The sequence below is a fragment of the Lepisma saccharinum genome, chromosome 18 (genome assembly GCF_977018435.1).
Source record: "Lepisma saccharinum chromosome 18, izLepSacc3.1, whole genome shotgun sequence".
In the NCBI taxonomy this organism is placed as follows: domain Eukaryota; kingdom Metazoa; phylum Arthropoda; class Insecta; order Zygentoma; family Lepismatidae; genus Lepisma; species Lepisma saccharinum.
This window is the reverse complement of record NC_139246.1, coordinates 35,115,760-35,142,822: the sequence shown is the minus strand read 5'-3', so window position 1 is coordinate 35,142,822 and position 27,063 is coordinate 35,115,760. Positions and strand designations below refer to the sequence as shown.

Sequence of the window (27,063 nt, the reverse complement as noted above, 5' to 3'; positions counted from 1 at the left end):
AACAAGCATATAATAGTAAGGGCTTGAGTCAGTGCCAATGTATTGGGTATTAGAAAGTACCATCTGGATTTATTTACAAATACTCTACTGCCATTATGGTCTTTCATAGGGTCTGCTAAAATGCCATGCAACACTTTAGCAGAGTCTAATCATAGTGAACTTACTAAATTATGCAAAATTTGGAGGTTTCCAATTAAATAATAATAAATAACCCATGGCGTAACAGTCCATGAGGGCCAGTGACTACCAACCTCACTTCCACCAGAACCTACCAAAATAACAAATCCAAAATTCTTGACTTCCTCCTGACCTTTCTATCCTTTTCTTGACCTTTCCGCCCCTTGTTCTTGACATTTATTTAATCACCTCCTACTGAGGTATAGTTGAAAATTTAGAAAATAGATATCATTATTCAATGAAAAACTCCTACCACAAGGCCGGTTAAGTTGAAAACTGAAGTTGTACTTTAACAAGGGATTTACACTTGCTTTAATTATTAATGCACGTAAAAATTAATGCTTCAGACTTCATCCTGGATGTGAAATGGCTACATTACCTACGTATTTTTATACAAGAATGAAATTCTTAAGAAGCAATGTGAAAAAATCTTAATCACAATTCAATACAATTTTAGATTTTCAAATATTCAATTTTATCAAATCCCGGTACAGGTATATAACAATGTAAACTCACTATACTGTAAAAAAAACAACAATTCTTGACCACAATCATAATTTCTTGACTTTCTTGACCTACCTGTTGATTTCTAAGGTGAGGTGTGGTCAGCACAATGACCCTCCAGCCATTGTAGGTTTTCTATTACTACGTTACGCTACTCATTCGTAGCTCCACACTTTCCTCACGAAGGTGAGTGGCCACTGGTCCCACACACAGGCCGAAATCTTAGGAAAACTTGTTATACTTTCCAAAGAAGACTCGAACCTCAACTCATTTTTGCATTCCCGTGTAGCTTATTTGCAGTCTGGCTTCCCCCAACAGATGGGGTTATATTCAGTGAAAACAGCTTATGTCAAATGTAGATCAATAAATAAATTTTAAGTCCCCTTATATTTCTTGTGGAGAATGAACACACTTAGCCACCAACTTACGTTTTCACTCTACAGAGCATTGTTTTGGCAATTTTTGTAAGAACCAGTTCTTCTTCCTATCATCTGTTTTGTGCAGTTTCATTACGGAACAAGTTCCTAAAGCAATTAAAAAAGCATTACTTCCATAGATGTCCATGCAAAAATTCCACCCACCAGACTACATATATTCTCCATAGTTCATTTCCTATTACCTCACGAAATTGTACTAAGCACCCCTTAATACTACGATAATAATAATAATAATAATAATAATAATAATATACTTACAGTTAGAGCTCTGGCAGTTTGTCCCAATTGCTTACAGGCATTACTTGCAATCGTAAGTGCTTCCCTCAGCCTGTGTGTTGCAATGTAGCAATCCACCAGCCCTTTGTGAGGTTCGTACCGATGCGGGGATATTTGCACGGCCTCCCGGAAATGGATTCCTGCCTCCTGATATTTCTTCATGTCCAGCAAGATGTTGCCCTTGAGAATCAAGGCCTCCACATTCCTTGGGTTAATCGTGCATGCCTAAAAAAAAAAAACATACAAGAGGCCATCTTTAAAAAAAGGTATACACACAGATCTAATCATTTCCATATTTAAAAAAAAAAGGAAGCATTGGTGACGAAGCATGCTAAGCGATCGGTTTTTGATCTGGATACCAAAATTCCCAGGTTCAAGTCCTGTCCTGGGTATTGGTGTTACTTGAAATGTCCCTTTGTCAATTTTCACCATGATTCATCCTTATTGTCCTCATTAGCCCAAAGTAATGCTAAATAAGAAAAATGCAAATAAAAAAGGAAATGATATTTGCATTTCATTTATATTGTATATTTTTCTTACAATCTCTGGCTAATTACAAAGATGCAGACAAAGGATGATTAGGTGAAAATGGTGAAAAACAGCCAACTTGAGGTCCAAGTTTATTTGACTCTTGATCTTGCCACTGAAGGTTTCTGCTTCATAACCTGGACTGGGAATGAGTTTCTTTGTGATTGTTCCTTCATCACTTTCATGCAATCATCATTCACTATCGTTGTGATAAAGCCAAAAATGGGAGAAAAGAAGAGGTGCTACAAGACACAAATAGTAACACAAACACGGAACATAAAACCCCAGATGGAAAATGAGAAAAAAATCTGGCATCATGTGATTGAGCAATCTCATTACATACCATCTATATGATGGCAATTCTTTAACTTTATCTCGGTTTTTATCCCTGCACCTTGAACTTCTTTATGTTTTCAACATTTTATAGTTTTCCTAAGCCATGTGACCACAGTAGATGAGGACTAATATTTGAAACAATGATTCTACAACAACAACACGATAATGAGTATGTTGTAAAAAGAATTGCAGCTTGTCTCAAGTTCACTTCAGACACAGAGTAACAGAGACTTGAGTGTACAATACATTAGGCTCACAGTGGGGAATCTATTATCAGTGTGTCTAGTTTGTTGGGAACTGTTTTTGCAATCACCAATGGTTGCTTTCCACGTGATATTGCTGATGGACCAATTTTCTCAACAATTCATAGCTATGTCCTCTGGAATGAGAGCCAAATTATGTTGGCTAAAACACTATCATCGTTGATTGATTGATTGAATTAAAAGTTTTGGATGCGTTGGCACAGGCCATTTTGCACCCTTCAATGTATGTGGGGAAATACCCGTTAAATAAATTCTAACTTTAAAAAGTTAAAAAAAGGGGTGTAAAAAGCCCCTTGGAAAAAAATACAAGTGTAAGGTTTTAAAGAGACCTGCACAAGACAAACGTAACACATTAAAAAGTCAGAACATACTTAATGCTTCCTCAAAGATGGTGGAAGAGACCAGCTCTTCGCAAAAATCTAAAAACATTTGATAAAACAGTGCTGCCATCTCCCAACAGCGATGACAAACACTTGGGAAGATTAAAAATCTGTCTGAGGAAAAGAAAAATATGCCGAATACTTAAAACCACATTACAAACAACACATCGGAGAGTCCAACCCTTGCAGCAAGTGACTATGCGTTCAGATGGCTGTGTCCAATACGTAGCCGGGTAAAAACTTCTTCTCGACGAGAGGGATAGGACGAGAAACGCCATGCACCTATGGTGGCCTTAATAGCATCAAGCTTGTTCCCGTTACCACAACCCACTCTTCTTGCAAGTGTCATAAAGGCACCCACTCTTCTTGCAAGTGTCATAAAGGCAATGACGAAACACATTCTGCAGATCGCTACCTGGTAGAAGGTGGACGAGAACGTCACCACCTGCACCAGCAGACTTGGCAGCATCATCGGCTGCTTCGTTCCCCTGTATGGTAACCACAAGTGGGGACAGCCATATATTCAGAAATGCAGATATATTTTTATTAAATTATTCTATATTCAATTTGAAAGCAGTTTGAATTATACTGATATCTGAATGAAAAATAGATTTCTTGAATCTGAAACCTGATATTAATACATTTTTTTCATTTTTATCTAATCTGGTCTTCCCTTACATGAAATTCACTGCTGCACAAAGTGTTTATGAATCTGTTTCTTCTTTACATTAAAAAAAAAAAGTTGCATTTAATTTACATCTTATATACCTTATGGGCAAAGTATGCAGCTTTCACATCTTTCTTGGAGGAAAATGCATAATATGCAGTTGCTATCCAAATTTCAGGGCCATATTCAGAGATGGATATGTTGGGCGAGATCAGCTTTTCCAAATCCTTCAATTTCCTCTCTTTGGCAAGAAGTGCAGCAAGAATGTCTAAGCCTCTTTGGAAATATGGATCCAACTCATGTGCCTGAAATGGACAAGAACAATGGATTGTCAACACTGTTTATCAGAGGTGAAAACTAATCAAACAGTTAAAGTTGCCAACTTAACACATTATCTACCAGGGTGGATTCACCAATTCTTTCCTCTTGCGCCAAAGTGGTAATTCGACTTTATTTCGCATAATCGCAAATTTCGCTTATTTCCTGTAAAAAATAGAACAGCCAAAACACTTTTATGTACACTTGAATCCCCATGATTTGTCGGTAATGCACATCATGGTTATACTAGTGACCATCAGCATGCTACGAACAACAAAGACACATGTTTCGGTCATAATGACTAACATGGCATTATTGGTGTGTGCCAGTTTCGATCATTATGACTGACGAGGCAGAGAACGTGTTAACTGACCAAAATACCCACTAAAACTGGCAAATTCATGCTCTGGACGAACTTGAAGGAAGTTGAATCTAATCTTCCTCCCAAAAAAAAAAAGGCTCATTTCACCTAGTTCTTAGGTTCCAACATTAACTTAATGTATAACATTAAGAAGGCGTAAGTGAATTACTAAAATAATTTCCATGAAACTTACTTGTAAATGTTCTATTAATTTCGGTACCACCATTCACTTGGGAACTCGATGCTTCACTAACTTAACCTAACCTAACTAAACCCAACAGTGAAGCATAGAGTTCCCAAGTGGATGGTGGCACCTATAGAACATTTACAAGTTCTGGGATCAAAAATATCCCAGACCAGGAAAAGAAAAGATGCAGTGCGAATACTCGACCTCCCCCCCACCCCTCCAGCTACGCATGGAACAGGAATTGCACCGCACCGAGCAGCACGGCCCAGCCCCCAACCACCACCCAGCAGAGCCACTGACAACAGGAAACAGAAAGCATAGCACACAACCCAAACCAGGATACACACGCCAGGTACGCCGAATGGGAGAAATTGCATTACCGCCACCTGGGAACAAACAAAGACGTGGTACCATCTCTGCTCTCTTTGAAATTAATAGGATTTAACAATTAAAATGTGCAAAGCGGAAATGTCAAAATTTTACGTAAGTAATTTTAAACCACGTTTACCACATTCATCATGAATTTACAAGCAAGTTTTGTGGAAATTATTTTAGTAACTCACTCACATCATCTTATTATCAACCACATTTTTTATTTTTCCTAACATGAAATGTAACATTATTGATAAGATTCACTGTATAATGGCATCTTTTTGATGAATTTATCCCATTTTTATAACTGTAATATTAATCAAACTAAGGGGTGATGAAAGGAGTATGTATTCTCCCAAAATGTTACATCAAAAAGTATGTTTAAATTATTGTAACAACTGTAAACTCCAGGAGAAATAATTCTACAATGCAAGCAATACGTAATCTGTTAGGAAAGTAATGAGACTGATTTTCTGTAAACGATGAATTTTATTATTTTTACAAATCAAGGTTATCCCCTTCAAAATAGTTCCCTTGGGCAGCTACACAGCGATGGAGGCGTTGTTTCCATTGTTCGTAGCAGTGCTGGAAGGCTTCTGCTGGAATACATTTTAGCTACGCTCTTCTGGATATTATCCAAAGTATCAAAATGCCGTCCTTTCAAGTGGTTTTTGAGCAAGGGGAATAAAAAAAAGTCACAGGGACTGAGATCTGGCTAATAAGGGGGCTGAGGAACCACAGGAATGCATATTTTTTGCCAAAAATTCATTGAGGGAGACTGCCGTGTGACATGCTGCATTGTCGTGGTGCAGCATCCAAGTGCGTGCAATGTCTGGTCGCTCACGTTCAACCCTTTTCCTGAGTCTTACAAGGACTTCCCGATAAAAAGTTCGATTGACAGTTTGTCCTGGTGGCACAAATTCCCTTTGGACGATCCCCCCGACTGTCAAAGAAACAAATGAGCATCGATTTGATTTTAGATTTGCTCCTTCTTGCTTTCTTGGGACGGGGAGAGTTTGCAGTGTGCCACTCATGACTTTGGCATTTTGTCTCGGGATCGTACTCTAAAATCCATGATTCATCACCTGTGATCACGCAACTGAAGAATTCTGGTTCCCTGTCAAGGCGGTCCAGAAGATCAAGACACACATCCCTCCGATGGGTTTTCTGCTCAGGTGTGAGGTTCTTTGGAACAATCTTGGCACACACTTTTCTCATGTCCAAATCTTGTGTTCAAATTTCATGGAAGGTACACACGTTCAAATTTAACTCACTACTGATCATTCTCATCGACGATCTGACCTCACAAGAGACCTCACTCTTTCCACATTGTCATCCGTTTTTGAGGTTGAAGGCCTTCCCGCACGAGGTTCGTCTTTCACTTGTTCTCGGCCTTCTCAAAAGGACTTGTGCCATCTGAACACTTGTGCCCTAGATAGTGCATGCTCTCCATAAGCCCTTTGTAACTTTTCATAAGTCACAGTAGCGGATTCGGCAAGCTTAACACAAAATTTGATGGCACAACGTTGTTCAAACTTTTGCCAGTCCATTTTCGTAACGCACCTCACAAACACAAATTCACGTCAGACACACTCAACAATCGTGTAGCAACTGTAGCAAGTTGAAACTTGTACTGAGTCAATGGCAAGCGTTCGCCTACCTGCCGTGTGAAGGTGGGGGCAGCAGTGTTGCCAGTCTCATTACTTTCCTAACAGACCACGCATGTGCATACAAGAAACACACTGGAAACCTGTCCCTCAATTATGTTCACCTGTCCATCTGTTAGGAGAAGTAGATCAGGTACTGTTGACAGTATCAGATCTGCATGAGAAAACTTTCTGTAAGATTTATTCAGACTTCAGTAACCAATTTCATTACAAGGTATTGATATTTGATTTCGTTGAGTTATTATGCGTAGACAGGCTAATAGGGACTGGACTTACATGTGCGATCCTAGTGCCTCCATCAGGAATCGAACCTGGGACCACAAGCTATTGGTAAATTAACATATTAAAAGTGAAACTGCAAATTCAGCATCAGCATGCCCATGGACAGTCATGACACCTTTTTATTCAACACTAAACTCCTAATATTTTTTTATGAAGATAAGACAATGTTTTCAGTACTGTGTGTATGTTTTCATTTTGCACTAAAAATATCAAGACTATTGGGCTGTAAGAAATATTATCATAACTGGGCTACTGTGCCAATTCAATATAGTTATTACTGAACTAAACTCTGTGGTACAACAGAACTTTGAGGGCCAGGGCCTATAAGTGGCTTCTTGTTGGGCAACTGTGCTCAGTGCATCAAGTATGGCCACCGGAGTTTTCTGATTCACGAAACCAGAGTAGCTGGCATTGCTTTCAAGTAGCTCTCCAGTGTCTACACGGTGCTCGATCAACACTAAAATTTTGGAGCTTCCAACAGAGATCGAAGTTAGGATGGCTCACACCAAAGGCAAGAGTGCTAATACCTAATGCTTGAATCACATGAAGCTAGATCTTCTGCTGGATTTTCCAGTTGGACTTGTGTGGTACTAGCTCAGCTGCTAGTTTTCGCCTCACACGATACTCGTTACCGTACTTGTCGGTATACTTTTGTTCCCACAAGGCATTGTACAGAGCAGACAAACTAAAAAGATGGATGAGCGATTTGAAGAACGTTGTAGCAAAATAGCTACTGCTGTTACTAAATATTAAAATAATTAAAAGAAAAGTATGTATTAGAAATTGGCTAGAAATACAATTTAGTAATCAATGGGTAGTGAACAAGCTTTTTAATGAACTCGGGTATGCATATTTATATGCAAGATTCGCAGGATTCAATTCAGTCATAAAAAAATATTTTGTTCAACTAAATATGTCAAACACCTAAAACACTTGTAATAATAAGGATTTTCATTATCGGCTAATCACATTTGTTGCATACAAATCTCATCACTTTGGATAAATTCCTAAATATTAATGACCTGAATATGAATGCTGCACATAATCTCTGTCACTTTTCCTTTTATCGAGAAGTGAGCAAAAACAAACAACACCTGGAAACCACACACAAAAAACTTTCCTTTGTCAAACTTCACAGATTACAGTCCAGCCAAGGAAGATGAAACTACCTGGAAAAGACGATTCTAGACGCGAGAGGGGAATCAGGAAGATGCACTCGCTAAACTATCCTGTGGTATTTTACTTGTGTTTATTACCGCTTTCTGTGTTGCGTTTGTGATGGCTCTTACTATTCGCAAGAAACCGTTTCGAAGCAGAATAATGGAAATTTGAACGTTTTGGCCTCTGTTGTACATTCTACAAGACACCCTCGTTACACTAGAAAATGTTACAAACCATTCAGTTACTACATTTATATTTTATAATACTACATACAATAATACTATTATTAGTGAATACTATCCTGATTAATGCTGTGTACATTTGTGCTAATTATAATAAACTGCTCGCCATTAAAAATGCAACACCCAGAAGGAGTAATCGGAATCGGACGAAATGTGCACAGTGTGTAGAGGAGAGGTGCAGAAGGAAATGATTAGGTGTTCAAGGCCGTCATGTGTCATGTGCGCCTGCCACGCCATCTGGTAAGTGGTACCTGTAGCAGGTCAGATAGGTGCAGAAGAGCAGTGAAAGTGCATGGTCGTGAGTGTAGTGTGTTAAAATCGGTCAGCAATGCCACGTCGTCGAATACGGCAGCGATTCCAGCAGGTTTCCCAGTTCGATCGCGGCCGAATTGTTGCATACCGTGAATGCGGATTATCCTACCGTGAGATCGGTGCCCGTGTAGGATGGAATGCATCCACAGTGATCCGTATATGGAACCAGTGGGTCCAGGAAGGCACTGTAGAGCGACATAGAGGTTCACAACGTCCGCATCGGACGACGGAACGAGAGGACAGACGTCTGATACGCATGGCCCTTACAGACAGAACGGCCACGTCAACGAGGATTGCGCATGAAGTACGGGATGTTTTACAACGTCCAGTGTCCCCACGAACTGGGGAATTTTTTCCCGGCGCCCACTGTTGCGGATTCCTCTGATGCTAGAGCATAGGTGTTTGCGTCTGAGATGGTGCCAAGACCATCGTGCATGGATGGCGGAGTGGAATGCTGTAGTGTTCTCTGATGAATCCCGCTTCTGTATACAACATCATGATGGACGTACACGCGTGTGGCGGCACCGTGGCACTAGGCTTCATGATGCCTGCATCATGCATCATCACACAGGGCCTTCATTGGGTATCATGGTATGGGGTGCCATCGCCATAGGTGTTCGTTCACGTCTCGTACGCATTCAAGGGACATTGAACAGCCAACGGTACATCACACAGGTTCTCACCCCTGTTGCTGTCCCATTAATCCATGCACTGCATAATGCCACTTTTCAACAGGATAACGCGCGCCCCCATGTTGCAAGGAATGTCCTCGCATTTATGGAAGCTAACCAACGTGCCCCTGCTTCCTTGGCCAGCACGTTCGCCGGATATGTTGCCAATTGAACATGTCTGGTCCATGGTGGGTCGCCGGCTGGCCCAACTCAGGTTTCTGGCACGTAATGTTGAAGACCTCTGGCACCGTGTGAAAGCCGCTTGGGACGCCATACCGCAAGCAGACATCGATAGATTCATCCTGTCCATGCCTCGCCGTGTTGCAGCAGTTATTGCCGCCCGTGGAGGCTGTACACGCTACTAGCTCCTTGGGGTTATGCAACCATGTTCTACGTGTCACATGTCACACCACCGAGCTCTAACTGTAATCATTTTCTTATCTTATTATGAACTACATATTTGCCAAGTTTCGTGTTTCTATCTCATTTCCTTCTGGGTGTTGCAATTTTAATGGCGAGCAGTGTATTAACTAAGGACATACATTGAATTGAATGATCTAATATAAAGCTACTTGTTTTAGAAACAAGTTCATCTACAGTGATGGATACTTTCCTGATATGTTCTGTTTGCTGATATAGTATATGGATGGCTTTAATTTCATTCTGAACCCTTACATAATTCTTAAACATCTCTCTATGTATTTTGGCAGCGATGTTACTACGTTGAAACTTCATTGTTGTTTCCACAGCAGACGATTTTCAAGGAATCTGCTCCCTGCCCAAAGTGGCGTCACCCCTATTTAGCCACTGAACACGTCCAGTTGGCGCATGCCCACTTCCGTCCATGGTCTCGGCTAAGGCAGCCAGACAGTGTCTTCATGAGGGCAAACTTTGTTCTGATTGGTTGTTCCACAGAATCTAGCAGAGAAAGCCAGTTGCAATTAGAACATGACCTAGTCGTCAAAACCAGTCAAGCATCCACCCAGCAGCCCTGATTCCCAGCTAGGCAGCTAGTTCAGTTCCAACTAGGGCATTCCTACTGGAAATCCAGTTCAGTGTGATTCGGTCTTTAAGTGGGAATTCAGTAGTTCAGAAGCTTATTGGTCATCTCCAGGGAAGATGTCATTTTTCTCAATATACAATAATGAAAAAATAAAGCAAAGTCATGAACAGCGCTATTTATAACAGTGACCTTTTGCACTATTGTAATAATTTTACATCAGCCACATGACTTTTTATCAAAATGCTAGATTGTAAATCTCTTTATCAGTCAAACAATCAGTGCCATTCTTAGTGAAAGTAAACAATGAAATAACTAAACAAACATGTGTGCACAATACTTCAATGCACTTACCCTCTGCAGAACAAAGAGTGCATTTTTATAATCTCCTGCATAATAGAAGCACTCTCCCATGGCAACCAACAAATTCAGATTGTTACGGAGAGGTGTTCTTTCATCCAGATGCCGAAATGTGGCAATGGCCTGGCTGTACTCCCTGCTGTACAGATGGGCATGAGCTCTGATCCATGAATTGAGCCTACGGATAACATATGAAAGAAGTAATTAATTACTTTTTAATTACTCAGTATTAGCTTTTAACACATTCCAGATAAGTGACAGACATAGCCAGTCGTACAACAACTGTCATGGCAAGTGTATCCCAGCATTATCTATACATTTGTGTTTTGAATGACTATAACAGGGCAGCTTACTCCATGATAAGATTCACGTATGATTCGTTCCTGGTTTTCAAGACAAACTTTCCAAAAATTCAAGTCTACAAGTAGATGATTTCTATATTTCAACCTTACATGCATCTCAGCAACAACACTGAAACACAAAAATTCTAATTCAATTCAATTAAATGGTACATATATTTAAAATAATTTATTTAATGGAATTTACATTTGCCACTTCACATACTCAGACTCGAAATACATTTACAAAGTCAAGTTACAAATGTTACTAAATATCTTAATCTACAAAAAATTGTTAATTGTACAAGAATTTCAAACTCAAAATTAACTAATGAACTCCAAGATGTCTTGTCTTGCAATAATCTTCCGTTTGTCACATAGATTGTTCTACAAAGGACACTAACAAAGTAAATGGATTGAATGAATTAGGTTTTATTTTTTCACGAAGCTTTCTTTTCTTCCTTAATAAAAATAAAAGGTAACTTGTGAAAAACTTGCCTCAGGCATTTATAAATAAGTATAAATTCAATAGGGTTTGGATTAATAAAAGTTGCAATTTTTCACGTATATGGAAGAAAAAATCATGCATAATTCCCAGAGTAAATAATACATACAGAATTCCCATAAATCAAGGAATTCCCGGTGAGCCACTTTGTATAATCACACTATCTCCCTTGTGCAGGTGTGTTGAAAGAATCTCTTTCAAATTCCGACCGCTAGATGTTGTGTTTTTTCGTTGCTGAATCTTACTTGTACTTGTGTCAAATTATGTTGCTCTATTGCATATATAACAGTTGGGCTGAAAAGTTCGTAGGCTAACATAGTAAAAAATATTTTTTTGACAAAATTCGATTTTATTATTGAATATAGTTGCCTTCGAGGGCGATACAACGATTATAGCGGTCATACAATTTTTCGATGCCATTTTTATAGTACGATTTCTCTTTAGCCTCAAAATAGGCCTCAGTTTCGGCGATTACCTCTTCATCAGTGCTAAATTTCTTTCCAGCGAGCATTCTTTTAAGGTCTGCAAACAGGAAAAAGTCACTGGGGGCCAGATCTGGAGAATATGGTGGATGGGGAAGCAATTTTATTACGGTTGAATATCGCTAAACATTGCTCCGAATCATCAAAACGTTGTTGCTTTTGATCTATTGTGAGCACGCGCGGCACCCATTTTGCACACAGCTTTCGCATGTTCAAATATTCATGCACAATATGTCCAACACGTTCCTTTGATATTTTTAAAGTCTCAGCTATCTCGATCAACTTCACTTTACGATCATTTAAAATTATTTTGTGGACTTTTTTGATGTTTTCGTCGGTAACAGCCTCTTTGGGGCATCCACTGCGTGCATCGTCTTCGATGCTCATTTCGCCTCGTTTAAATTTACCAAACCACTTCTCAACGGTTGATTTTCCTGGTGCCGAGTCCGAATAATGTTTATCAAGCCAAGCCTTGGCTTCAACAGCAATTTTTTTCGCCAAAAAGCAATGCTTTATTAACACACGAAATTATTTTTTTATCCATATTTTCACAATAACAAAAGCTGCTTCACTCACAATGCTATATCTCACGAACTAATTATCCGGCAGCTGTGAAATTTATACACGTATCTTTTGAAGGTTAGTACTAAGTAAAAATCACATGGATTTAATTTTAGTAACGCCATCTATGAGTCAACCTACGAACTTTTCAGCCCAACTGTTATATTGAAAATAGCACTGAACAATTTATGTGCACATTGTGGAAATAGTTTATGAGGACTCAACTCCAGATTTCGCAGTTAGTGACCATTTTAATCTCAAGAAAACTTTTTACATTATTTTCATGAAAAAATGTTGCAGAAAAAACATTCATAATTGTGAGAAAATTTATATAAATGTTTGCTGAGGCAGATAAACAAATGCAAGCATTCAACTAAGACGGCAGCAAGAAACGTATGTATTTCCATTGTTGTCAGCATGCTTTTTACAATACACTTTTCCCCCAAATAGCATATTGTGTCATTTCAGAAAATTTGGTAAATAATAATGCACTTAACATATTATCTATGATTTTATAAAAAACAGCAAAATGAACCAGTCTCCTAGAAAACCCATGGTACAGTGTACAAAGTATTAAGAAATATATATGAATTATACCAAAATGTTCATAAATTAAAAAAATACAACAGCTGCAAGTATAGCCTTATTGCCAGTATGCAAATTAACAAGGGGGTGGGGGATGCTGGGGATTTCCCCTGCACAAAAAATGTAACCCCTCTGCAAAAGTAAATTATACTTATCCCTGCCAGGGAAGCTTTTATCACCTTCAAATAAAATGGAACTAAATAAGTACAGTATATGCCTAACTATGTAACAAACAATTGAAAAATCATTTGTGTCCATAATAGTCCAATCACCAAAGATTTCTTACTAAAAGTATGCAGCCTTGTAGATTAAAAAAGAACATCATTCTGCAACTAAGCAACTCACCGAGCCGACACAACTCTGTTTTCACTTAAGTTTTCATAACATAGTGCAGCTATTTTACATGCATTAAAGTGTTCACAAGAAACTTATAGGTAGGGCTGTGCGATATTGATTTTTGATATTGAATATCGATATCGAGTCGATATATCAAATATTGAAAATACCGATATCGATGATCGCAACAAATACTGACACATCTATATCTTTCAATTTGAAATTTCATCCCTGCCCTCTTCTGGAGCTGTCGAAACTAGGCATCAAACAATGTTATTACAAAATATTTTGTGCTGTTTATAGTATGCTGTATATCAAGGTGAGGCCAAGGACGAGACAATCACTTACAACTTGAGACATAGTCCTTACCAAGTATTGTCTCATATCATATTGATACCACCCCTATTCTTGGGCACACAAGGGTAACCAGCAAGTTCTATAAAGCAGGAACCTTGTTCTTTATATTGGTTGTTGCGCGTATTTGCTTTCCATTAATCAGACCCAATCTCTCATCATTCACCTCCCAAGTTCTGTACCCGCATTACATGTTATCTTAACTTCCTGATGCTTGACTCATCTTATACGTAAGGAGTGCTACACCACCATATGTTGATAATATCAGCATGGTCGGAATACAGATATTGACATATCGAATATAAATATCAAATATCAACATCGATATTTTCGATACTGATACGAGTATATATCAACATCAATGCTTTGATATTTTAAAAATACAGACTTGATATCGATATATCGCACAGACCTACTTGTAGGTAGGATAAATAGATATTAGATATGAACTTGGCAAATAGAAATTTGGTCAAGCTTTTGGTGTTACTAGTTCAAGAGATCTTTTTGTGTACGAGTTTGGGTTTTCTTAGAATGTAAGTATATAATATAAGTACTAAGTGTTTCTAAATTATGTTTAAATGATATAATACAATTTTATGACCTAGGTTAGAACAATTGCTCTGAGTTAAATTTACTGACTGGTAACATTACAAAAATTGTATAACCCCCCCCCCCCAAAATGCTACCCACCCTTCCGAAGATGATATCACAAATATGCCACTGAGGCCCCCTTAAAGCAAAAAGCTTAATTCGCACAGTGCTTATTGCGATAAAGTTTACATAACTGGTGATTAATAAAAAATGCTTAAAGATGATATGAGATTAAAAGAAAAATTCGAGAATTAAGCACTTTTAATTCAGGACTGTTAGCGTTACCAAAAATCAGGAAGTCCTGACATTTCTTGATCTTGTATACCTTTAGTTTATTTTCCTTTTCTGTCTTATATGAAAAACGAGAAATACTCACCAATCCATATTAGTATGGCTCCCACCAGTGCCTTCCATCATTAAAGATGCTACCTCAGCACCAAGGACACCAAGACTCAACAGACCTTCTGCTGCTTCAAGTGCAAGTGGACATTCCTAAAAAATAGACACAACTGTATAACTTTCCCTAAATAAAACAGTCAAAATACTGTTACAATAGTTTTCCTCTTTTTAGTTTTTGCTTTAAATCCACTTCAAGCACAGGCTCATCGGAATTGGCCCTACAGTTTAAAAGTTGTATCTGAACCACTGTGCAATGTGCTTCCACCAGTTATCACCAATGAATTGAATAATGCCATTGTGTAGCATGATTTACAGGGTGGTAAGAATGTCCCTTTACACTGAATTTGATTTATGTGGTTATGTACACAGCTTGCCTCCTATACATCCAAAATGTGCACATGGGTTCCTCCATGTTTGTAGCAGTAGCGGTTCGTGGTTCAGAATGTTGGTGGTTGCAGCAAAAAAAAAAAAAAATATATATATATATATATATATATAATATATATATATATATTTATATAACTTTAATTTATATATATTTATAATTTTATATGTGAGTGACACGTGGCACTTTCGAGGCGTACAATTAATAATCATCATACAAAATTTGAAGTTTCCATTTATTCGGCAGTAATATTATGCAGAATTGTGTTTTTTGTGATTATATAAGAAGTACTTTAATGTTAGGATCCCACTTTAAACTGCAGGTCCAGTCCCGATTAGTCTTTCTGTGCATAAAGTGGATTTAAAAAACAAGTTACAAGTTTCAAGCATAATTTAAATTAGGTTAAGATTCTCCCCAAACTTAAAATATTTCTCTTTGCTTAACGTGGACATTTTGTCTGTTGCTCTACGACACAGGACAGTGAGAACTTGGCTGCTGTTCGAATGCTGCTGCTCTCCAACGGTGTATGAAAGAATTAGCATTCAAGTGTTTGTTGTTGGTCCGTCCTCTTCTTCCCTCACCCGCCAGGGGATCCGAAACGGGTCACCTGACTTTGCTGTGTTGAAAACCATTGCAACGACCAAGCCGACTGAAGCAGGGGATAAGAAGAACAGCGTTGAACTTCGCTCCAATACTCCTCGCTGTAGAGATCAGGCCGTTGCTCCGGCTTCGCAACGCGTACCTGTGCTTCGACTCATACACTGTGAAATCTCGCAGCTTGCCTCCTTTTTTTAACAGATCTTAATGGAATTTGCTTTATGAAGCAATGAAGGGCAAATTGTTTCTTTGTGTTCAATATATTTAATAGGAAAAGAAAATATACTAACAAAATGTATGAAATTTTGTTGTAAAATATCCGGTCGTTGTGGAACACTGCAACAATATCAGTAACTGCCCCTGGTTTGTAGCATAGCTTTATGTGCCTCCATGTCCGAATGTTCATCCACAACAGCACATCACTGGTGACATTTTGAAACGTTGCAGAAACTGCATCTTTCAGTTGCTCGTTGTTGGAGTATCAGAGTTTCTGCACCTCTTCTTTCCCAAGATCCCTGAGTGCATTGCCAGGTGTGCTGATATCAAGGTTTCTTCCTGGCCACGGCAATGGAGCTGGACATTCTGCTGACCCACGTCCGATTCAGTGATTTCCACAATTTCATCCAGGAGTCTGCAGACGATCAAAGTGAAATGCACTGGTGCCAGGTTGTGTTGAAACCAAACGATGTTGGCGATTCCTTTTGACATCGAGTGTGGAAGCAATCAACCAGCAAAAAAAATATATATATATATATAAACCAAGCAAGTGTTCTGCTGTCATACCTGCCCCAAACCATAACATGAGGCACATTGTGTTAGAATTCCTCAAAAAAAGCTTCGATTTTATTTCGCACTGAAAAAAAAATTCCAATTGCGTGACCTGTGATAAATTGCACTCATTGTTCATGATGTCCTCCATTGTTTTTCCGGGGGACCCAAAAAACCTCCCCAAATGTTCTCCACAGTGACACTTGTATCCGCCATCATGACTCATCCGGAATGTCCGTGCATTTTTTCTGCCACCAGGGACAGAATGGTAATCAGTGGTGCCAGTCTCACATTGAAGAGGTCCATTTAATATTTGTGACAAAACGTATTTGTACAACAGGGTAAAGTAAAGTACAGTGTAATATTTGTGCCTAACGTATTCATAAAACTGGGTAAAGTATAGCATAAAGGGACATTCCGGCCACTCTGTACTAATCCATCTCATTGTAATTCATGACTATTGGGTATGTGGTTCAGTCCAGTACTGATTAGCCTATCTATGCATGGAGTGAACACACACCAACTCCTTCTCCTACCTTTATGTAAATATTATCTTTTCCAATTACTGTTGGAGAAAATCATGCAGATTTGTACTGTTGACATGTCAAGCTTGCTGATGCAGAAAAGCAAATGTAAGCATTCAACTAAGAAGTCAGCAACAAACGTATGTATTTCCATTGTTGTCAGCATTGTTCTTACAATCCACTTTCCCCCAAATAGCATACTAATGCAAATCTACTATAGAAGGCACTGCATAGAAAAAAAAACCTGTCTGGCTGCAGTGCTGCCAGTAAGACAACAGTGATTTTCACTATAACCAGCAGTTTGTATTCTGCCTAAATTGTATATTCATGATCAAATTACTAACTTTATTACACTGGAACAAGCAACATAAAATTTGTTACTACAGATCATAAAACTTAAAACATTACTGCACAACAACATGCTTTGAGAGACTGGTTGATGCAATTCTCTTTTTTTCTTCTTTTGTTTTTAAGAACATTACAATTCTCAAATTGACTGTTCTCTTGCAATAAAAATTCCGGCAATAGTTGGAACAAAAACAATAGAATGGCTCCACTGTGTTATCCCATGCCTATTAAAAATCCACTAGTTGGAAGTAGGCCATCATAAATATAATTGCAAAAAAGGGGGTTAATCAATAATTAAAGCACTACACAGTGCATTTTAAAAGTCCTGAAGGATTCTAAAAAAATATAACTTTCAAAGTAATAAGTTTATTACAATGAAATATTGTTTGTTACAGAGAGGAAACTTTAAAATTAATATTCGATGTGGTTTGGTTCATCGCCAGATCTCCAGCTGGGCACCATTCACCTCTGAAGTTCCGGGACAAGGAATGTCTATAACATGATCAGGTAGCTGGCACCATTCACAGTGTCCTCCTCGAATAAGAATGGACTAATGAAGTGATTCATGGAAACTGCACCACACATTGACCTTGGGACTATCCTGTTTATGTGCCATAAACTCATGTGGATTCTCAACCCCCAAATTCGACAATTGTATCTATTCACATTTTCCGAAACATGGAACACGTCCTCCTCATCAGAGAAAAGAATGAGAAACTGAAGGGCATCACCACCATCACCATTTAATCAGATTAATTCACAAAATTCCTTTCTCATGTCACAATCCTCTTCTATCATATTGTGCACAAATCTGAACTTGTAGGACCTGGCTTTCACTTTCTTGCGTAAGATACTGTGTAATGTATCCAGTTCCAAAGATCTTTGTTTAAGAGATTTCATTGGACTCCGTTGCATGCTCTTCTGCACCGCATCGTCACTCGTTCTCGGTCTCACACTATGTGGCAAATCTGCTACACTTCCTGTAGCCTAAAACTTTTGTACCATCTCTGGAAACTTGTCTCCATTGCAGGCATTTTTCCAAACGTTGTTGGAACCTTCTTCGCACCAAAACAACAAGATTTTTCACCCGGCAAGCCATAACACGTACCGAGATTTTCCCTGTATCGATCCCATCTTGGAATCACATGATTGCCTGCACACAGACCATTCAGCAGTGTAGGCAGAACAAAATTTTAAATTCCCCTCTGTGTGAAAAAACAATATTTCGTTGTGATAAATCTATTACTTTAAAGTTATAGCTTTTTAGCATCCTGCAGGAATTTTAAAACACTGTATACTGCATGTTACTTTTTGCAAGTGAACACACAATTATTGAAAGTGCATGTAAACATACCCTAAGCACTTCTTTGTAAGCAGTGATGGCCGATCGTTCCATTCCTCCCTGCTGGTAGAGTTTTGCGAGAGCCATGTTGATCTTTGCATTCCTCTGCTTCCCCGGAATCGACTGCAGCACAACGATAGCCTGGTGGTTCTGCTTGAGATGCACATGGCACAAATGGATTTGGTACTTGATGTCTGGAAATAAGATGTTGACAAGAAAACATTTTGCAATGTTTGACAGTAAAAAAATTTAAAGAAGAAGACATTTAGGTGCAAATGTTTTCATTACCATGACGATGAGACTTCTTCGGTATATCATGAAGGATATAGATGTGATCAGGTACGGATCCACGGGGAGGGTGCAAGGGGCAATTGCCCCTCCCAATTGCCATGTTTTTGGATATATCATTATGCCTAATTATATTCAAGGCTCATTCATTCTGTATTTCTATCACCACATTTAACAGGCTCAAGAAGTCCACTGTATGCTCATGATAGGCTAATCGGAACTGGACTGAAGGGCTTCCTATGTGCCAAATTTCAGATTTTTAAAGGGGACCCATCTGAGATATTTAACCGCGAAAACTCAAAATTCAATGAACGGCCATGTTTGAGCCCATGCTGTAAAAAAGGGGTGCATTTCTAAGCACTGATATTTTATTTACAGACACCCTGCAGGTAGGTCTACACATGAAAAAAAATCAAGCCTTAGACTAAACCCCTTCATTTAAAAAATTTGGCTTAAAAATGCGATTTTTTAACTATTGTTACCCAATTTTCCACCATAATTTTCTTACTTACGATGCAATTTCAAGCAAAACATACCTGAATATCATAGGAAGTATACTTCATTAGCTACAAAATGAATCTTGTTTCAGGTCTCTAGCTTTAATGGTTTTTGATATATTAAGGTTTCTGTATATTGCTACATGAACAAAAAAAGCCATGTGCCATGTTGGAAAAATGGCTGCCCCAGGAGAACTAAAGACAATATTTTTTTTTGAACATTGGTTTTGATATCTAGAAACATGTACAAACGTATGTACTAAAAATGATTTTTTTTCTAAAATGGTCATGCAACCACCATTGGATGGTTTGGCATGGAATGACCCGGAAGGCAAACAACAACAATGAAACATTCTCTTACAAAAGTTGACATAAACACAATTTTTGACTTCTCATAATTTAGAGGTTTTAGAATGTCGATAAACATTATACACAGCAGAAACGACAGAAAATTAGGGAAACTTCATATATTTGGTGAAATTTCTTTCGAAATATGGCCAACTACCACAAGAACATTTCAGACGTACACCATAAAATTAGATTCACAATAATTAACCACGATCTGAAATTCAAAGTGAACTGATACAGATACAGGGCAACAATGTCAAAATGGCTATATTAAAAAAAAAAAAAAAAAAAAAGTAAAATTAGCTAAGTGCAGAGATTTACTAACTTCATGTTCAATTTCAATATTTACTACCTTTAAGTTCGAAACTTCTTTTACATTCTAGATTATAATGTAAGTGAATGTGACCTAACACAAAACAGCACAACAATGTTTAACATGCAACAGTTATTGTTCATTGTGGAAGCTCATTACAGTAGCTATGAAACTACATCCAAAAACTGACGACCAGACATGCATAAGAATTATATTGTACTAAAGTGTCAATATCGGATTTCCATTCCAAAGTGGAGGAATGCTGGCAGCTGCAGGATAGTACGCAAGTTTTTTTTAATTTTATAATTTTCAGTCACTTTTCTGTAATTTCTGGCTAATAGAAACTATGCAAATGTAGTGATGATGTGATAAAATGAAAGAAAGGACACTTACAAGGACACCCATGCCCAGATCGAGAATCAAACTCAGGAACTCCTGTGGCAAGATCGAAAGTCGGCCACTTAACACACTTGGTCACCGAATTGGTGTGTTTATTAATGCTACTATTGATTTGGCTTATATTACTTTGCTTTTCTGCCACTCTTGGCTACCTGCAAAGATGAAGATGATGGGACAGTCACAAAGATCACCCATTCTCAGGCTGGCATTTGAAACAGGGACCCTTATTAATGCTATACATGTTCAAATGTGTTTGTCTGTAAAATAGACAAACCTTGTGGCCAACAGGTCTTCGAGTGCCAAAGTCTGCCAACCAGATATCAGAAAGCCTAATGAACTCATAGAATCCCATCACTGCTACTGTATACAGCTTAATTGATTAGATTGTAGAATGAATGCTAGTTATTCTCTATATCTGCTATTTTATCTACTAGATATATCTTGTGTTATATTTTGTTGTGCTAACAAAATATAACACACAGGACTTCCCTGAAGTAACTTGGATTCTTGGTGTAACACGATTATGCCTTGTTTCCATATTAAACACACTATAGTTGCTAACCAAATTAAAAGCACTTTACACATTACGTTACCCAATATCTTACGGATTCTTGTTATTCGGATGGCAAGAAAAATTGCAGGACCTCTCCGGATAAGGTTTTTCCCTACCGTTTGGTAGGATACCGCATGGAAGTTACACCTAGGACAATGGGTCTGCCTCTGCGTTGGTGGACCTATACTAGGTGTGATGATAGTACATGAGGTTTCCCAAGCTAGTACAAGTTCGTCTGCTCTAGAATATTGGTGGGTCAGGAAGGTTCTATGTTTGCTCAGAATCCACTGTTATTAGCCAGTATGTAGGCATCCAGATAGTAGGTATGTAACGGTCCTTAAGTTTGTAGGTTAGCTTAAGTGATAGGTATTTCAAGTGCTTTGTGCAATTTTTATTACCTTAGATTTAAACCTGTCAGTATTTGCATACTCAAAAGGAATAATGGTGTATTAGAAGAGATCTCTGTGGACATGAAAGCGAGATTTTGTTATACACAGATTCAATCGACATTTATATTGAGTGTATTTGCAAGTGATATATCAATTCGATTGCAGTTGGTTCTCTGGTGCAAGGCTGTAAGGTACAAATGGCCTTGCATCACTCTTCCAACTGGAAAAAAGAAGCCCTCGCAGATGGTAGAGATGTTGACGGCGTTGTGAGGCTTTGAACTGACATCTACCTTACCAACGCTAGTTGGCCCCATCTTTTCAGATTGCACGGGAGCCATCGATAGAATTATGGAGAGCCATTTCACCGACAGGAAAGCTGATGTCCTAATTTCACGTCCCCAAATCAACAATGCAAGGATCCATTCTAGGTCCTGAATTGTGGAATCTAAACATGGAGGCATCTCTAAAAAAATTAGGAAATATTTCAGAGATCATAAGTACAAAAGACTTTGCAAATCACGTAATAATTGTTATGGAAGGTAATTCAAGAACAGAATTGGAAAGATACACCAGCATTGAGACAAACTCTCTCGAGGACTTGTGTGATATGGCAAATTTGACGTTTGCCACTCAGAAGACCCACTTTGTAATCCTAAAGGCAAGCTGAATGCTAATAAACACCCACAGATAAAACTCAGAGAAAAATCTTACAAGACTAAAGGAAGCTATATATCCAGGTGTGAAATTACGAGAAATGCAACGATGAAATGGATTATGTAACGTCAAAAGCCGAGCCTGTAAAAACTAAATTGGTAGCAATATGTTCAAACACATTCAGACTCCCTATGTCGCTTATAAAACCAGACCAATCTAAGAAGACTACCTAAAATATACAACATACGTAACAAAAATAACATCATCACAAATGAAGAATAAATAATCAAACACAGAACCACCATATACTGGTGCAAGGAAGGCCAACAAGAGAGAATTTACAAAGCAATTGGCAGCAGATCATCCAGGAGTGGAGGGAAGCCTTCACAGCAGGAGACTGTACCACTTCTTCCCATGTATAAGAGTGAGGCTGGTAATGACAGATTGGTGTTGTTGTTGTCTCCAACGACGAATGGACACTTCAGTTATGGTAAATGGTCAACCGGATTCACAGTTTCCAAATTCCTCAGCACACAAAATAACTTTATGTTTAAGTGCTGCATCATAAGTCTCTCTCAATTTTCAATGTCCATTTGATGTGCACTTTGCAACCACTGGGGTAAAAGTTCCTTTTGTTTTATTGAGATTCCATCATGTTACGAATGCAATTTTTACATGGTTCGATTTTGATGAGTTTCAGTGATTACTTAAGGTTTTCTTCAATATATGCTTTCGTTGTTAGGTTAGGCAGGTTAGGTTTGGTTCCCTTAGCATTAGAATAAAGTCCCTAAATGCATTCTACTAAGGTTCCGATTTACTTCTACATTCATTTCCAAGCATCTACGATATTTACTGTCGCTTGTCGATGGAGAATATCTTGTCCATGAGAAGTGCGTAAGGTAATTTTCAAGTTGTTTTTTTCAACAAAAATAACTTTTTTCGAGTCCAAACAGTGCTCGTTACTTTAAGGAAGGTTCAAATTTCGTGTGACAATGATTTCCAAAATTCTACGAATTAGTCTCAGGAGAAATCATAAAACAATCGGAACCGTTACCATACACAGACTCTGTTGTTAAATGTTGATTGTTGTAACACAACAAATTTAAAGGAAACAAAATTTTGTGAAAGGTGATATTTTTTTAAAAAAATACTTTACTTTGGTAAACCATCGAGGAGAATACTTGATTACTGAAATTCGCAAATACTTCATTCCATATTACACAAATACCATGGTATATTTACCCACAGGGTTACAATTCAGGTGCAAGCCCCTTTCCTCAGGAGCACTGGCGTACACGGTATTTTTTTTTCGGGAGGGGCTGGAATTGTAACAGTGGGGTGCTTTCTGGGGGGGGGGGGTGCCTGCACAATATGATATTTCATATATTTAGAATTTTTCTCTCTCAAAATTGATGATATACTTTGGACCTTTGGACTTCTTGTATGTTCGGTTATTAGGGAAGTTTTGAGACTAAGGTGACCAAGTGACACTTGACACCTGGAAACGAACCTGCAGAGATTAATTCAACTTTTTATACTGAAGTGACATGAGAGGTTGCAAAGTCACTTGGACTGGGCTATTTTCTCAATAGCATGCATGATGTATCCTCAGTCTGTTGGTCATGCATGCTTAAGTGCATGCATTTTTTCATGTATTTACACATCTGTGTAAGGAAGACACTACATTTTAGCTAAACACCACACTTAGAAACTCATTAAACAAAGTTAAAAGTAATAACAAGAAGAAAAACTGAACAGAAACTAACTGTTGGATAGGGACATAAGGAGTGAGCTTTTACATAATACTTGTTACGTACCAACTAAGGATAAATAATTCTTATCTATAAAAAACATAATAACGTCATATATACAATACACAATTATAGTAACATGTAACATATTATATATTAATTCTAATATGTACCAAACACAATCCACAAATTGCAACAAAAAAGTGGTGTAGCCTATAGCCACTTACTGTAGTAGATTACTAGTTGCGAACATTTCAAAGCATGATACCTTTTCATAAGTATTTAATATGTAATATCGAACGTAACTGCCGGTAATACTCAGTATACCAAAATTAAGTATAGTTTGTTTACAATAAATTCAAAATTTCTTGGTTGTCCTTTTCCTTAAATTCAATAACATGCTTTTACTGCACTACTAAAAAATTCTTGACTTTTCCAGAAACTCGGTAAATGTCCCTCATAAAAAAGTAAATTCCATGAATTGTCCAGGTTTTCTAGACTGGTAGACATCCTGTGTATGTACGTATGTATCTGTGTGTGTGGGGCAGGAGGTAGTTAAATGCACCATCTGTTATCACAGAATTTTGTGTGCTTTCACTAAACTCAACCATGACTCTTAATCCCTCTACATGCCGATTGCTACTTTCATTTTCACAAGAAAGTCAGTGTCTGTATCACTGTCAAGAAGTCTGTTCAAATATTCAACCTAAGTTCCAATTGTTTAATTCTGAACTAATCATGCTGCTCTTTTTTTTTACATGGTTCAATTTCTATTTTTGGTCTATTAACACACATTTCAAAGACTTAGTGATTATGTACTGTTTGTTTTCTGAAAATGATTTTTCCTTTGTCGGTAGTAGTTCCATATAGTGGAGACACCTAGATATCATTTATTTCACACTTTTTTACATTGGTAACGTACAATTCTGCATTGCGAAACATTTCTTTAGGTGTAATAATTAATTTCTAACGGAAATAATGTCTTATTTCTTACATTTACGAGTACTTATTGTTCTTCCTTTTCTCGGTTCTCTAACACGCAATATGGCGATAGCATACTGGTTCATCGCGCGATGTGGCAGTGTTTTGTCGATTTGGAGTGTAAATGCAGTTTCATCCTTATTCACCGAAAAATACCTAATTTCGCGGCCCGATTGGAAATTATGCTAATACCTCATTAGCCCCACAAACCATCAACGTTAGCCCCACAAACCATTTCTGGCAAGGTTACGTTAGGTTCAGTTATGCAAACATAGTTAAAAAACTTCATGACGCATCCTAGACACGTCATCTTTTTGCGAAAACACGGAGTGGTTTGAGACACTTATTGGGGGTTACGTCATCTAAAACACGGAACATTGTCTTCACATGCAGCAACAGCAATTCCGTGTCGGAGAAACATTTTCCCAGAAGAAAACATGAATTGGCATTGACAAGGATAAAAACTACATTCGCAAACATCAACAATGCTACAGAAAATGATTTCCGTAAGTACTTTCTTTCGTAAAAAGTAAGAAATCCGTCTCCACTATATGGAACTGTTACCGCTGTTACTATGTCATGTGACAGTAGGTGCAATGAGCTGTTGTGTCTCTATATGCTTCCATTGTCGGATTAGAGGGTTGAGTTTTAAGCTCTTACAGTTAATAAAAATCATTGTTAGGTTAGTTGGATCAGGTTTATGATTCTTGGTGTTAAAATAACATCCTAAAATGCTTTTAACACCTGATCATCACATAATATCTGATCTCAAGCACAACTCGTCCTCCCTCCCCCCTTTCCTCTCAAGTGAAAATCTGCTGGCCCTACGTTTGAGATGTAGTAAAACAAGAACAGCTGCTTGTGTAAGCTTCTATTCATAATCTCTCTGGCAAATAACATTCCGTGAAGCTGTTAATGGTGCTAATTAGTTTCACCAAGATTCAATCTTACTTCCACATTAATTTCGAGAATTCTAAAATCCTTCCTTTACTCCTGTGAAACTGTAACTAAACATTATTATAGAACAGCCTTTTAGTTCACATTAAAACCTTATCTTACCAATATCAGGCATCAACTCTTTCTGAGTATCCTGAGGCTTGGTTCCTTTTGATTTCAGCAATGACTTCTTAAATTGCAAGGCCTTGCGATACATGTACTCAGCTTTCCGATGCTGGCCGAGATAAAACAGCGAGTCTCCATAATAAACATAAGTTTGAAATTTGGCTGGTGTTGTTAGGAGGTCTGGATTGTGGTCACTCACGGAAAGGACCAAGCTAGCCTGAAAATTGTAAAAAAAAAAAAATTGACATATTACGACTCTTACTACAGTACCAAGTATTTTTGTTCAAAGTTATCAATAAGCTGGCATTTTATACACATAGATTCAGTATTAAATACAAGATAACATGTACCTTAAGCGATAAAAATGAGTCCCTACTGCAACCTGACCTGACTTCTGGTTTCTGTCATAATTCAGGACTAATACTCGGACTGTTAAATGTAATAACTTTAAGGATAAAATAACCTTGAGCTTTATTTCACAATTCCTGATACCTGGGCCATTGATAAATATCTGATTCTTTTGTATTTTTTTTCATTTCATATTGTATGGACAATAATTTGTTCACATCATATAAAAAAAATAATACTTATAATATCTTAATGCACTTACTAATGAAACGACGTTGGTATACAACTGCTGTTCAAATAAGAGTTTGATTTGATCGAACAAATGAGCCATTATTATAGTTTAAAAAATAAACCATACACTACGTTACACTTGTATTCTTGTCTTCTTGAATGGAGATTTAAGGAATAGTCGGATATTTATGAGAAGAAGAGAAAATTTGAAAGCGATATTCCGTGATGTTGCGAATACTTTCCGACTTTTCTTACAGCGTTGTGGGTTTGGTGCGGAACGCAACCAGCTTCCACCAAAAGCAAATACTAAAAGAAACGCACGTAATTTACCAACATACGCATTAACATATAGCGTAAGCGGAATTGTAGGTGAGGAGGGACAGGTTTACCATTTAGTTTTGGCGTTTGGAGGAAGCTGGGTGAGACATTATTTGGTTTAACCCATAGGCGTGCCCACTGGGGGGGGGGTGGCAATCGCAAACCCCAATCATCGACGTCTGCAGTTTTCTTTTTCCAGGAAGGGGCAAGCAAGGTTAAATAAGATATATTACCATGCTATTACCCCCCATTAATAGTGTTGCCTACTCAAAATACACCACTTGAGTTTGAAATTATCACCTTTCTGTAGGGGTG

General features: G+C 37.9%; 1 protein-coding gene across 2 annotated transcripts in view; it reads right to left on the bottom strand.

Annotated features, from left to right (window-relative positions):
* APC7 (anaphase-promoting complex subunit 7) overlaps nt 1–26,615 on the bottom strand; it is a 58,405-nt gene extending 31,790 nt beyond the window's left edge. For both annotated transcript variants that reach the window (XR_014443721.1, XM_083140425.1), the window contains exons 1-7: nt 26,462–26,615; nt 25,849–26,068; nt 18,629–18,810; nt 14,630–14,745; nt 10,496–10,679; nt 3,670–3,873; nt 1,377–1,619 (exon numbers count right to left, since the gene is read on the bottom strand). Coding sequence is in view for 1 of the 2 variants with exons in the window: in XM_083140425.1 (XP_082996551.1) it covers nt 1,377–1,619; nt 3,670–3,873; nt 10,496–10,679; nt 14,630–14,745; nt 18,629–18,810; nt 25,849–26,068; nt 26,462–26,530 (1,218 nt within the window). In the remaining variant the exon portion in view is untranslated. The remainder of the gene's footprint in view (nt 1–1,376; nt 1,620–3,669; nt 3,874–10,495; nt 10,680–14,629; nt 14,746–18,628; nt 18,811–25,848; nt 26,069–26,461) is intronic.
* Between the last annotated feature and the right edge of the window lie 448 nt (nt 26,616–27,063).